This window comes from Dermacentor andersoni, chromosome 11 (assembly GCF_023375885.2).
Source record: "Dermacentor andersoni chromosome 11, qqDerAnde1_hic_scaffold, whole genome shotgun sequence".
Lineage (NCBI taxonomy): Eukaryota > Metazoa > Arthropoda > Arachnida > Ixodida > Ixodidae > Dermacentor > Dermacentor andersoni.
Genome location: NC_092824.1, coordinates 50908782 through 50921166, shown reverse-complemented (window position 1 = coordinate 50921166; position 12385 = coordinate 50908782). Strand labels below are relative to the sequence as shown.

At 49.2% G+C, this 12385-nt stretch overlaps 1 protein-coding gene across 1 annotated transcript; it reads left to right on the top strand.

Moving 5' to 3' along the window:
• The first annotated feature begins 7087 nt into the window (after positions 1 to 7087).
• Positions 7088 to 12052, top strand: LOC129381454 (uncharacterized). The gene is made up of 3 exons (XM_055064324.2): positions 7088 to 7406; positions 9135 to 9295; positions 11390 to 12052. The coding sequence occupies exons 1-3, from the start codon at positions 7175 to 7177 to the stop codon at positions 11549 to 11551; spliced, it is 555 nt and encodes a 184-aa protein (XP_054920299.1). The 5' UTR covers positions 7088 to 7174; the 3' UTR covers positions 11552 to 12052.
• Positions 12053 to 12385: the final 333 nt, after the last annotated feature.

The window sequence follows — 12385 nt, the reverse complement described above, 5'->3', positions numbered from 1 at the left end:
CTTTCGGAGCAGCAGAAGGATCCATGGATTGTCGCTATGCTGGCTTTTCTGTCAGACCCATCAGGGCCTCCTACTGGCCGTGCATTACGTCGCCAAGCACACCACTTTGCTGTTCGTGACGGGCTCCTATATCGCCGTAACTACCTCTCGGATGGGCGCAAATGGTTACTCGTGGTTCCTCGGCACCTACGTTCGGATATATGTGCAGCGTTTCACCATGACCCGCAATGCGCACATGCAGGAGTACTCAAAACATACGCGCGCCTGCGAATTCGTTATTACTGGCGCGGGATGTACCGATTCGTCCGCCAATATGTTCGCTCCTGCCTCGCTTGCCAACGCCGCAAGAATACCCCTCATGCCTTAGCCGCTCCACTGCAACCATTGCCTTGTCAAAGACGGGCCTTTGACAGGGTCGGAGTTGATCTCTATGGGCCCCTTCCATGTACTTCAGATGGCAACCGCTGGGTGATAGTGGCGATTGACCATCTGACACGCTACGCCGAAACTTCGCCTCTGCCCAACGCGTCTGCGCGGGATGTTGCCTGGTTCCTTCTGCGTAATATCATACTTCGCCATGGAGCCCCCAGAGAGTTGCTGAGCGACAGAGGCCGCGTCTTTCTGTCTGATGTTATAGAAGCCCTGCTCAAGGAGTGCAACGTAATTCACCGTACCTCTACTGCATACCACCCGCAAACCAATGGCATGACTGAGCGCTTTAACCGCACTCTTGGCGATATGTTAGCCATGTACGTCGCATCTGACCAAAGCAATTGGGACCGAATTCTACCCTTCGTGACGTACGCTTATAATACCGCCACACAGAGCACTACAGGATTTTCCCCGTTCTTTCTTCTTTACGGACGCGAGCCTTCCTGCACAATGGACACCATCCTTCCGTATCGCCCTGACACAACGGAGGCTACTACCCTGTCCGAGGCTGCTGAGCACGCGGAAGAGTGCCGGAAGCTCGCCCGCACATTTACTTCGGAAGATCAGCAGCGACAGAAACACCTTCGCGATATTCCCTCTTCTCCGGCACCCTATGCCCCTGACTCACTAGTCTGGCTTTGGGTTCCCGCTACCAGCCCTGGACTTTCACCCAAGCTTGTGTCCAAGTACCAGGGTCCCTACCGTGTCGTCAGTCAAACGTCTCCTGTGAACTATTTGGTAGAACCCCTTGAGCCGCCTTCCGATAAGCGCCGCCGAGGGCGCGAAATCGTGCACGTTCAGCGGCTCAAGCCGTACTTTGACCCACCTGTGCTATCTTGCCCGTAAGTCGCCGAGACGGCTCCTCTTCCCCGGGGAGGCAATTGTACTGAAGAAGAACGAGCAGTACGCACTGCTTAGAGAAAGACGACGACAACGTGTGGTTGGAACCCTTGTGCCTGTGTTGCCGAAGCTCTGTGTTTTCTTGCTGCGGTGCTCTGCTATCTGAGGGCTTTAGCAATCGAACTATAACGCCTCTTGACAGTTCTTTATTATGTAGTCGACATATGCTTTCCTCGCTCCTTGTATATTGGGCACTGTATTCCATTTACAGAATGTGAACACTCAGCTTTGTTCTCTTTAGCTGAGTATGAAGTGCATCGCTAACACACGTCACGTCATAAAGTAGGCATTCTATTATTAGTAGGCATTACATCGTTATCCATTGTAATATTAAAATGCATTACTGCGGAATCGATCATTCTTAATTGGCATATGTCCTTGTTGAACAAACCGCTGGTCGATGCATATTAAACAGATGTCGGTGGCTGCCGAAGACCTGTCGAACGCAATGAATCCCGGACTGGTTTCGGGCGGCGTCTCGGGAGGAACGTCGGTCGATCCCGGCACGATGGGTACCACCGGAGGTGACGGCACGGCGGCCACCTCGGCAGCCCAGGCTGATGGAGAGCAGGCCGCCGCGGTGCTCGAAGGCCAAGCCAACGCCGACCAGCAGCCCGAGGAGGCCGCAGCGGAGCCGCCTAAGCTGGCGTCGCATACCGGAGTCGGGGGGGTGAGCGTATGATTTGTTACGTGGCCTCCGAGAGCGGCAGGCGCAGCGCCAAGTCACGGGAGTGCGGAGGAATTAAAAGAAGCTGCAATTTCGCCCGAAAGGCGAAGCATCTACTGCGATGGAAGATTAGTCGACAGCTAGCCATGCGAATTAGGGATAGCAGTTTTATCAGCCGTATAAACTCGTCAACATAGGCATACTAACTAAATTAACAAGCGTGGTGTCAGGCGCGCACAAGCCAACACGTACACATCTCGCTCGATGACCGCGGAAACTGGCTGTCAAAACGCTGAAGGGAAGAAGTGCGGCAGCAGCAGCGAGCGAATTGACCTTCGTGCTGCGTCTCGCATCAGCGCGAACTCAACGAGCGCGCGCTCCGCCACTGATTCCAGACTTTCATTCGCCCCAAACCTCTCGTGTAACAACACGTCGTTATCCATGAGCGTCCCACAACTAAGGCGGTTTCTAAAAAGAAATGCTACAGAAATTCCGAGAATTGTCTATGCGCAGGCATTCTTTCGTTCGGCAGTTCGCTTTTCCTTACTTGGTTTTCCTAGCTTACGCATGTTTAGTTTCTTTCAGTTTCAGTTTATTGATGCGATTGAAATCTTTTACAGAAATAGTAACTCTAGGAGGTCCCATAGTCAACGACTGGGGAGGGACTCGGCGCGTCTCCGGCGCCAATGAAATGAAATCTGTGTACTGAACGGTCCGGAGATGAGTTGCCAGGAAGCTGCATGACCTTTTCAAGCTATCGTATCAACTGAGCCGGAACGCCGTTACAACCGGTTTCATCGCAGCTGTTTTAAGGGCCCCGTGTCGCGTAAATTCCGGCGTCGGTGTTGGCGTCCAGCGTCGGCGTCACGGTGATTGAATATTCCCGCGTATATTTACGCATATGCATATGCCACGCCTTGCTATGTGGCGCGCGGTACATGCGAGTTGCGACACTGTTCTATCGCTAAGGTTGCTCATACCTTGTCCTACATTTTTGACAAGTTATTCCTCGGCATTTTGAGAATGACAACCCACAAACAGATGACACCTGTATGCCTTTTATGTTAGGTCTTCTCAGACAGAAATATAAGTGCGAACCAATAACACAAACCTGAAAATTATGTAACGTTCTTGGCGCGGCTGTGCAAGAACTCCGGGATTGGCCCACGCAGGAGGCCGCTTTTCTACCGGAAAGCTCATCTTCGTGCATAGCGTTCGCCGCGAGCGTTTCCCTGTAAAAGTAACGTTTACAAGCTGCAGTTGCTGGGAAGCGTGAGAAGCAGTCGGGCATCTTTGAATGCTATCGCGTACCACTCTTAAAGGTGAAGCTTAAGCATCCTCCAACTTCTTCTAGCTAATTTATTGCGATATCAATTATATGGACTTATATATATTATATAAATATATGAAAATTATGGACATTCCAGGCGCATTTCTGCCATCGCCATCGGCGTCGCCGTGATGTTTTCATTTTATTTTCTCTTGTTATTGTTTTTGTTACCTCGTGTACGCGGCGACGGCAGCATCACCTGCTCCTTTTTTACCGCCATCAATAGTTTATTAATATATTACTATCAAACTATTATCACATGTACCAATCAGTTATATTTATACCCAACTGCCCCAAAGCAGGCTTCTTTGCACACATGCTTATAATACGGGAAAGTAAGCTTTCAAGGCGCCTGACGAAACGTCTTTCTTTCTCTGATCAATACTTTTTTTTCTATCAATTGTTCCTTATCGCTTATAAAGCTACTAATCATCTACATTAACACTATTATAACGATTAAATAGCTAAACGTCGCAAGTTAAACCATTTTTATGCAGATATAAGGCATTACACTTTTATCGTGACAGACAGATTTTGCTGGCGTACTCTCCGAGGAATGCTTATGCATTAAAAATTGCTGGAGTGAGTGCGTGCGATCGAGTGATACGAGCGAGTAGCGAAAGTGATGGCGCGAATGACGGTGCAAGATAGTGACACGAGTAGTGTGACGCAGTATGCGACGTCACGCGCAGTAATACACTCGACGAAGAAAGGGGATAAACAGTTTTGACATGACATGCAAGAAATACGTAAGGTCACGAAATTTTCAAGTACGTCAAGGCAGCACTTGTCCCCATCCCAATAAAAAGAGCGATATCTATCTATCTATCTATCTATCTATCTATCTATCTATCTATCTATCTATCTATCTATCTATCTATCTATCTATCTATCTATCTATCTATCTATCTATCTATCTATCTATATCTATCTATCTATCTATATCTATATGTATATCTATATCTATCTATCTATCTATCTATCTATCTATCTATCTATCTATCTATCTATCTATCTATCTATCTATATCTATCTATCTATATCTATCTATATCTGTCTATATCTATCTATCTATATCTATCTATCTATCTATCTATCTATCTATCTATCTATCTATCTATCTATCTATCTATCTATGATGAAGACCACTCTGGACAGTGCGGTGGCCAAAACACTGGCTGCACACGGCGCGCTCACGTCGCTGTCGGTCACGGCCGGCGCGCTCATCTACGACTACGCCATGGACGGGGACCCGGCGCGCTCTCGTTCGGCCACCCTCGCTTTGCTCTCGTACGGCGCTGGCGACCTGGTCGGACGCTTGTGTTACGAGGCGCTTCTTGGCGACGGCGAGCACCGGAAGGTAAACACGAACACTCGACCGTGCATATGCTTGCTGAAGGCGGCGAGGACGAGGCTCGCGTCTGTACCATAAGTGACTGTTTGCGAATGAACCAGCAACACAGCGGTAACAGTCACGTGAGGCCTTAAACTGTTGCATTCGCGGCCGTCGCCGTTCTTTATCGTAGTCGGAGTGGTGGCCTAAATAATGTCATCTTCGTCATGCCATTCCGTTTTTTGAAAGCTAGCACAAGTAGTCAGAACAACGTGCGAGCATCGAAAATGATAACGATGACTCGCAATCGATTCGTTGCAATGCGCGCTGTGACGCCCCAGGGTGACGGAAACGAACGACCAGGTTACGCCAGTCCGCTGCATCTGTCTTAACGCGTCGAGCTAAGTTTACAATTATAGTGAAGGCCTCTTGAAGTGGCTGAGGTGTAAAACCTGTGAAGACCTGTGTGTCTTCGGAAAACGCAAATTGCGGAAAGTGATACGCGTGAGTCATCAAGCATCAGTAGTCTGTCACGAGTAGTCGGTTAGCAGCACGGCATGCTAGAATTGAAATGTAAGACAAAGATTTTTAAACCTCATACGGATTTCTTAAGAAAAAGAAATGCAGCTGCATTATTATTTCGTTTTACCCTTTGGCGTCGGAATTGGACGTCAAGGGAAGAACGACGGGAAATAACGTTTTGACGGGATAAAGTTCAGGGCCGTGTGGCTCTGATGCTCGTGTGATAGTGTGGCAGAAAATCCGGTGTCGGCTTCGGAGAAGTTTTCTGTGATTGAAAATTTCCGTGTATGTTAGGTATCTGTATACATGCCATACCTTGGTATGTGACATGCGGTATGGGGATGGTATATTGCCGCACCATATCTATCAATAAAGTTACTCATATCTTGTCTTAACATTTTTGACAAAGTTATTCCTTGGAATTCTGAAATGACAGCCCACAAACAAATGTCACGAACAAAACACCGACAGCGCATGGCTTTCATGTTAAATCGTTTCATATTTAAATATTAAAACTGCGAAACAATAACAGAAACGGGATAATGACGTAATTTTCTTTTTGCCGCGGCTGTGCTCTACCTCTGGGATCGGCTCACCCAAGAGGCCGCGTTTCTACCAGAAAGGTCGCCTTCGTGCATAGCTTTCGCCGCCAGCTTTTGCCGGTAAACGTTATGGTTACATAAGTTGTAGTTTCCGGGAAGCGTGAGAAACAGTCAGGCATCTTTGAAAGGTATCGCGTTCCACTCTTAAGCATTCGCCATATTTTTTTATGTCAGAGGTCGGGAAGCACAAGGAACAAAATATAATGTATACGTCCGAAGACATTGTGTGCATACAAGACTGTCGAGGTCCAGCACGTACACGTTTGTTTCCAACACAAATAACTGCGGTTATGTCAGTAAAAGCAGCACGACGCTGTGAGGCATGGATATACGCACAAGAGCCTGTTACAAGTGGTGCCAGTGATGACGTTTCGAAGGCAATGTAACGATGCTAAAGCGCAAAGTAAAGCATAGATGCTGTGCCCCAACGTTCACTTGCAAATATTTGCATGCCTTGCACCGCGGGGCAGCTGTTGCCTTGAGAAGGGTGGAAATTCGACCTTGTTTGTACGACATACTGCAGGTAAACAAAGAAAGGAAAGAAAAGTAAATTGCAGGACGCTTAAGCTTCGCCTTCAAGAGTGGAACGCGATAGCGTTATGCACCCCGTTCGCACCGCCCACTCGTTCTCTCGGCACGCTCTTGACGAGACGAAGGGGAGGAGTGGGCGAGTGGCGCGCCACCCGTCAGGGCAGCACCGTACATTGCGAGGAGGGGGCCTTTTGTGTTTGCCGCAAGATGGCTCTGCGTGTGCGTCAAGCGCAGTAGAAATGTAGCGGAAACGTACTTCACTACTCGTTCAAGTGCGACTTCTGTAATTTACATGCTCATAATTACCGATATACACCGCAGAATAACTTTCTACGGCATGTTTCTAAGGCAAGACCGCATTCACTAGAGGCGCTTTTGTCGCGATTTGAACCATCGAACTGAGTAGTAGCGGCTGAGTAGTAGCGTCTCTGGCTCACACTCCTGAGACCCTGGTTCGATTACCACCCAGCCCAGCTTGCAAGTTGTTTTTATTTATGAATTGCCTTCTGGGATTTTTCGCTCACGGCCAACGCCGCCGACACCGGTTTTTCTGCGGCACGAGCTCGCGTTAAAAATAGGAGAAAAACGAGGATAAAGAGTGCGCATGTGTTGCCTCCACATACTGTTCGCGCTTTCTTGGCAGCAGGTGTTGGCACTTCAGGCAATGTGAGCATAATAAAGAATACAAGGCGACTTATACGGATACTGTGCAGATATCTATAACGTCCAACGCATACCAGTGCCAGTGACGACGTCTGTAAGGCGATACAAACGTCTTAAACACAGAGTGACATACGGATGATACATGCCCGAAATGCTCGCGTCCAACGTGAACGCGCCCGTCACTGGTGCAGGTGATGGCGGTGCAGGCGTTCCTGCAGGGCGGCGTCCTCTTTCTCATGGCGATGACCAACGAGGTGTTCCTGCTGGCGCCAGTCGGCTTCGGCCTGGGCGGCATCAGCAGCGCGCTCGACCTGCTGCCCGTGCCGGTGCTGCAGCGCTACAGTGAACCGGACGCCGTGGAACGCCAGTTGGGAATGTGCCGGGCCGCCTCGGGCATCGGATGCCTGCTCGGACCGGTGTTTGTCAGTGAGTGTACATATACGTAGCAGCAGGGGCAGTACTGCATTCCACTTGTAAAAAGCCCTGGAAGAGAAACAGACAGTTTGACGTTGATCTGTGTCCAGCTTTAACCATAGAACTCTTTGGCTTTAACCACGGAGTCAGATAGCGGCTGGTGAGATTACTTGGTGGAGGCAGGTGGTAGGATACATAAGCCGACACCCCCGCCAACTATTTAAAGCGAAAGCTTTACTGGCCGCGAACTTGCGATTTCGCCGTGGCCGTACTCCGAAGATGCACATGACGTCACACTGCGTTCCTCGTCGTTGCGCTCGCCTCTGCTCGCTTCGCCAGCTGCGTCGCATGCCTGATAACATGTCGGAGGCTTGAAAGGGAGAGCTCGCGTGCGCCGCAACCACAGTTGAGGCGGCAATACGGACGGCGACAATTCTTATAAGGAGGAGGAAGCCTGTAATCGCCCAGGAAACAGACTAACAGCGCGCCGAACGACTGGCTAAACGCCGCAACATAGCTAGACAAGCAGACTAACCTGGACCTGCAATCAAGATTAACCAAGACTAACCATGCTACGCATTAGCTTTCGCACCGTACATCCTGGCATAGCCGAGCTAAGCCGCTGTTTAGGAGTGCTGCTTCTCGGTTTAGTCGGCGGTTAATGTAGGAGGCACGATAAATGGCAAGGGCATGCAAGGACTGAGTGAGGCCTGCTGTGTAGGCTGGTCTTCCAACAGATATCCAGAAGCTTTTTTATTTTAATGAACCGAACTTCCGTAGGGTGTATTGCACCTCTCCGTTTCTTTTCTTCAATCTTACCCGCAACGATGTAGCGTCGCGACACCGTGCATCCTGCCAAACGCGGGTGACAAAAATAAGGAAACGGGTCAATGGCGCATCACCCTCTAAACCCGTTGTTCTTACTGTTCACAATTGTCAGTGCTGTTATTGTGGTTCCGACAGAGAGCACTCGAACATGATCGCCAGCTAACTATACAAGCTGGCCTCATTGGATACCGCAGGGCTTTTGTGCTGCGTATTTTCCTAAGTAGGGGCATTAACACGAAAATCACGGTGCGTCTCCTGCGATCTTGTGGCAGTAGCCGGCCTATGCCGAGAATAGCGGGACAAAAGGCTCGATACACGCCTGACGCTCCCTTTCGGTGGACGTCCGCTCGGCCCTGCATAACTGAATGGCCTCCGCAATTAAAAAACAAAACAAAACAAATCAAACAGAGCGAGACGCAGAGAAAAGCGTTGCCATCAATTAGTGGTTGGTTGATACTTGAAGAAGACCTATTTGGGAACATCTCTGAAAAGTTTCGGCAATATAGGCTTCTGGGCAGCTCGGTTATTTGTTAGTATGAAGTCCCACCGAAATCATCAGGCTAATCGGAAACCTATTACCAGACTGCTCAAAGTTGCTGCTCGCCAAATAGCAATATTTTTTAAATATCACTAAAACGTTCACTGATAACAGCGTTTTTTCCGAGAAATCGCATTTCTAATTTGCCGTGCCCGTTCATATTACTTTTTCTCTTATTCAAGCTGGATATGACATTCGGCAGTATAATAGCAAGAGCTTGGTGGCGAACCCACCGCCCCCTTCCAAAGGGGACGCTCATAACATCCATCCATCCATGCGTCTTGCATTCCTCACTTCTGGGCATAGTGGGAGGCTTCGTGTATAGGCGCTTCTCGTATTACAAGGCGAGTCTTGCGGTCGTTTGCAATCGACAGTGGTGTTCCTGGACGGCGAGACGCAGTCCTACGCGATCGTCTTCATCTTGTCCGGGCTCTTCTCAATTATTGCCGGCACCCTCTGGCTCCCTGGTCTCAAGAAGGAGATGGACGAGGCCAGAGGCAGGATGACCTTCCCGCCGTCTGCATACCCAAGAAATGTAAGCTTTGTATAGTTGCTATCTTTGGGGGGCATTTTGGTGAGCTACGGTTTCAGTAATTTCTGTTCTTTTTCCTTCTGTAAAAATGGGGAGGATGGGAGTGCTGCTTCCGACGGAGCCTATTTTGTTCATGAGTTTCGCTACAACGCTGCTGCCAAGTATACGCATAGTGCTCGTAGGGTCTCTCAAGTGTGCGCCGTAGGACGCGCCGCTGGTGGCCGTGTTGTTAAGTGCCCTCGGGAAAGGAGGCAGCCGCCCGCCGTAGTTTTCTGCGTCGTTGCTCGTGTTTAGTTCCCGTTTTCGGAGCGAGATGAGAAACACTCGTCCCACTTGTGCGGTGGCCAAAGCTCCATTGGCATGTTGAAGTAGAATTTTCGCGCGGTGGAGCACTGAAACACCTGCAAGAACTTGAAAGCGACAAGGTTCTAATCATTCCCCGCGAGGCTTCATGAGTGGGTGCAACAGCTGCAACGGATCGCCGCCGTTCGGAGGGAAATTTCTAGTTCTCACGGGGGGCTTTCTTTTGTCACCTAGGTGTTTGTTCTGCTTGATCACGTTTACACGGGCTAGCGATGAAATTGACCGCAGCCTACTTTTGTTTTGTTTCGGTTCTTCCGCAGTGCAGCATGCTGCTTAAAGGCATTTCGTTTAGGTTCTGAATTCCACTTCCCCTTTTACCGTTTTCCGCATCTTTATCATGTTGCTCTAGATAGGTTGCACGACTGCTTTGGGTGGTAAAGCTGCTGAATCTTATGAGGGCTGATCTTTTTGGGTTTATGCGGCGCTTTAAAGCGTCACACCGGCTGTTTGTTACGCACTTCATATTTTTGGATCTATTTCATGTGTGGCTTTGTGCATGTTTAACTGCTGCTAGTTGCTTCGTAAACAATTGATAATGATTTTTTTCTGACTTCGCTTGTAAGAGGGCTTAAATCACGCTGTGTTTTATCGGAATGATGGCCGGCAAGTACACTCTTGAACAGAGTTAGTCTTTTCGCCCGAGCATACGTTCGACGTTATGGTTGCTTCGGAAGTGTTTAGAAAACAGGGATGTGTAGCTCAGGGCGAGGATTGCTGTTAGCTGCTGCATACGGTTTTGTCGTTCGACTTCTCGCTGAAAAATTTGTTTCATATTTGTGAGGTCATTATACCTTGATGATGTCTGAGCAGACTTAGCACGCACCACGTGTTTTGTTTGTTTCCGGTCGCCCCTCTTGCGTGTGAATGTTGTACTCCATTGTTTTTTTTTTTTCCTGAGTATCTTTTACGGCCGATACACCTTCGCCGGCGCTGCTCGACCTTAGTGTACCGCGTGTCTGCTTTCTTCCGTAGCATTAAGGAAATGCCCAAAAGTTTGTAATACTTCAGCTTTGTAACTTTCCAAGCAGGACACAAAGGGAACTTGAAATTGTGAAAGCTGCAGCGGGAAAGGCAGTTCGTCGGCGTGCGCAGCGGAATTGCATCGGCGGAGCAACGCCAACTGGCGCGTAATAATTCACCCGTGCGTTTGGTGACTTCGTTAACTAGCGCACGCATTTCCACTAATAAATTCGCAGCTACTCTTCTTGAGGCGACGTTGAGGTGCACTTATTCGTCGAGGTGACGTGCATTCATCAGTAGCAAGGTAAGCACAGTGTGTGCCGGCATTGCACCGTGCGTGGAGCCGCTTGAGATTTGCCTACGCCAACTACGTGTGCCTGTTTTATTGAAGTACGGAAACATTACTATGGCAAGCGCACAATTAAAGAAAAAAGAATATCGAGACATCGCCTTATAGCAAACAAAACGAAGCGTCTAGTTAATATGAACTCCATTTCGTGCAACGAATCTTCGATGCTATTGTCTGCAGGACGTAACTCGCACACGAACTGGGTTGTCCCAAATTCCGCTAACATCATGGACAACTCCGCTCTTATAGAGGTTCCCCTTTTGCTACAACTGTCACCCCTGACGTAGTGGTCTGGCATCCGAAAAAAAAAAAATGGAAATAGCGGCCGCGGACTTCAACCATTCTCTTTGCAAAGCCCGTGGTGGTCTTTTACTGCATCCAGAGCGTGCTTTCTAAAGTGGCCGTTCTGTTTCATTTATCTGCAGGAACCACCAGCAGCTGAACCAGCAGCGGCTGAACCAGGCGCTGCTGAACCAGGAGCGGCCGAACTATCACCGCCGCTGCCCGGAGCGCTCGCACCGGCCGCGGGAGAACCGGTTTCGGGAGGACCTTTTGCCGCGCCCGATGCGGCAGAACCAGGCGCTTAAATGCCAGCTGCGGATCCGGCTCCGGCTTAGGATGCGGCTCGACTCGTACCTGATCGCTAGCGGCCCTTGTCTTTGTGTTTTCTTTATTTTTTTCATCGATACGCGCACCGACATAATCTCCTCGTGCGCGTGCGCAGTGGGGTGCGTAAATATAAGATACACGGCTTCACGTTGCCATGACAGCCACCCACGGGCATGATCATGGCTACATAGTTTTATTCATTTGCAACGTTGTAAGCCTGCTCGACTACGGATTTTTTTTATTTGGTCCTTTTCTTGGTATGAACATGGACGTAACCTCCCCGCTGGCCTGCCTGATTTGGTTCGTGAATATGAAATGCCCGGCTATGCGTTGCCGCGACAACAATTTACGGATACTATCCCGAAAAAAAAAAAAATGCATTTTCAGGAGTAAAACACGCTCTCCTGTCGTTTTATTTCTAACGATGACTCAGGATGCGAAATAAAGTGCAAGTGTGGGTCAACTAGCCCAGCAAGGAATAGCGATTCTTTTTCTTCCCTTTCCATCTAGAAGCACACGAACGCAACCTCAATCCCTGTGCCCCGGAGCACTCCCGTTTGCAAATATTGAAATCCTCGGCTGTGTATGTGTTATTGCCGTGACGACCACGCACGGGTACAATTTTGACAAGAGATTTTCGCTGGTGACTGTTCCGTTGACCAGAGTGCAGGATAATCCTTGCCTGCATTCTGTGGACCAGACCACGGTTCGCGTAATAAGCTCTCGTAATATGTCCCATGACGTTGTGCGAGAGCATGGCGCTCATGGCTTGGAGGTCCTCAGTTCAACTCGCTTGTTCGATCGACTTTCTT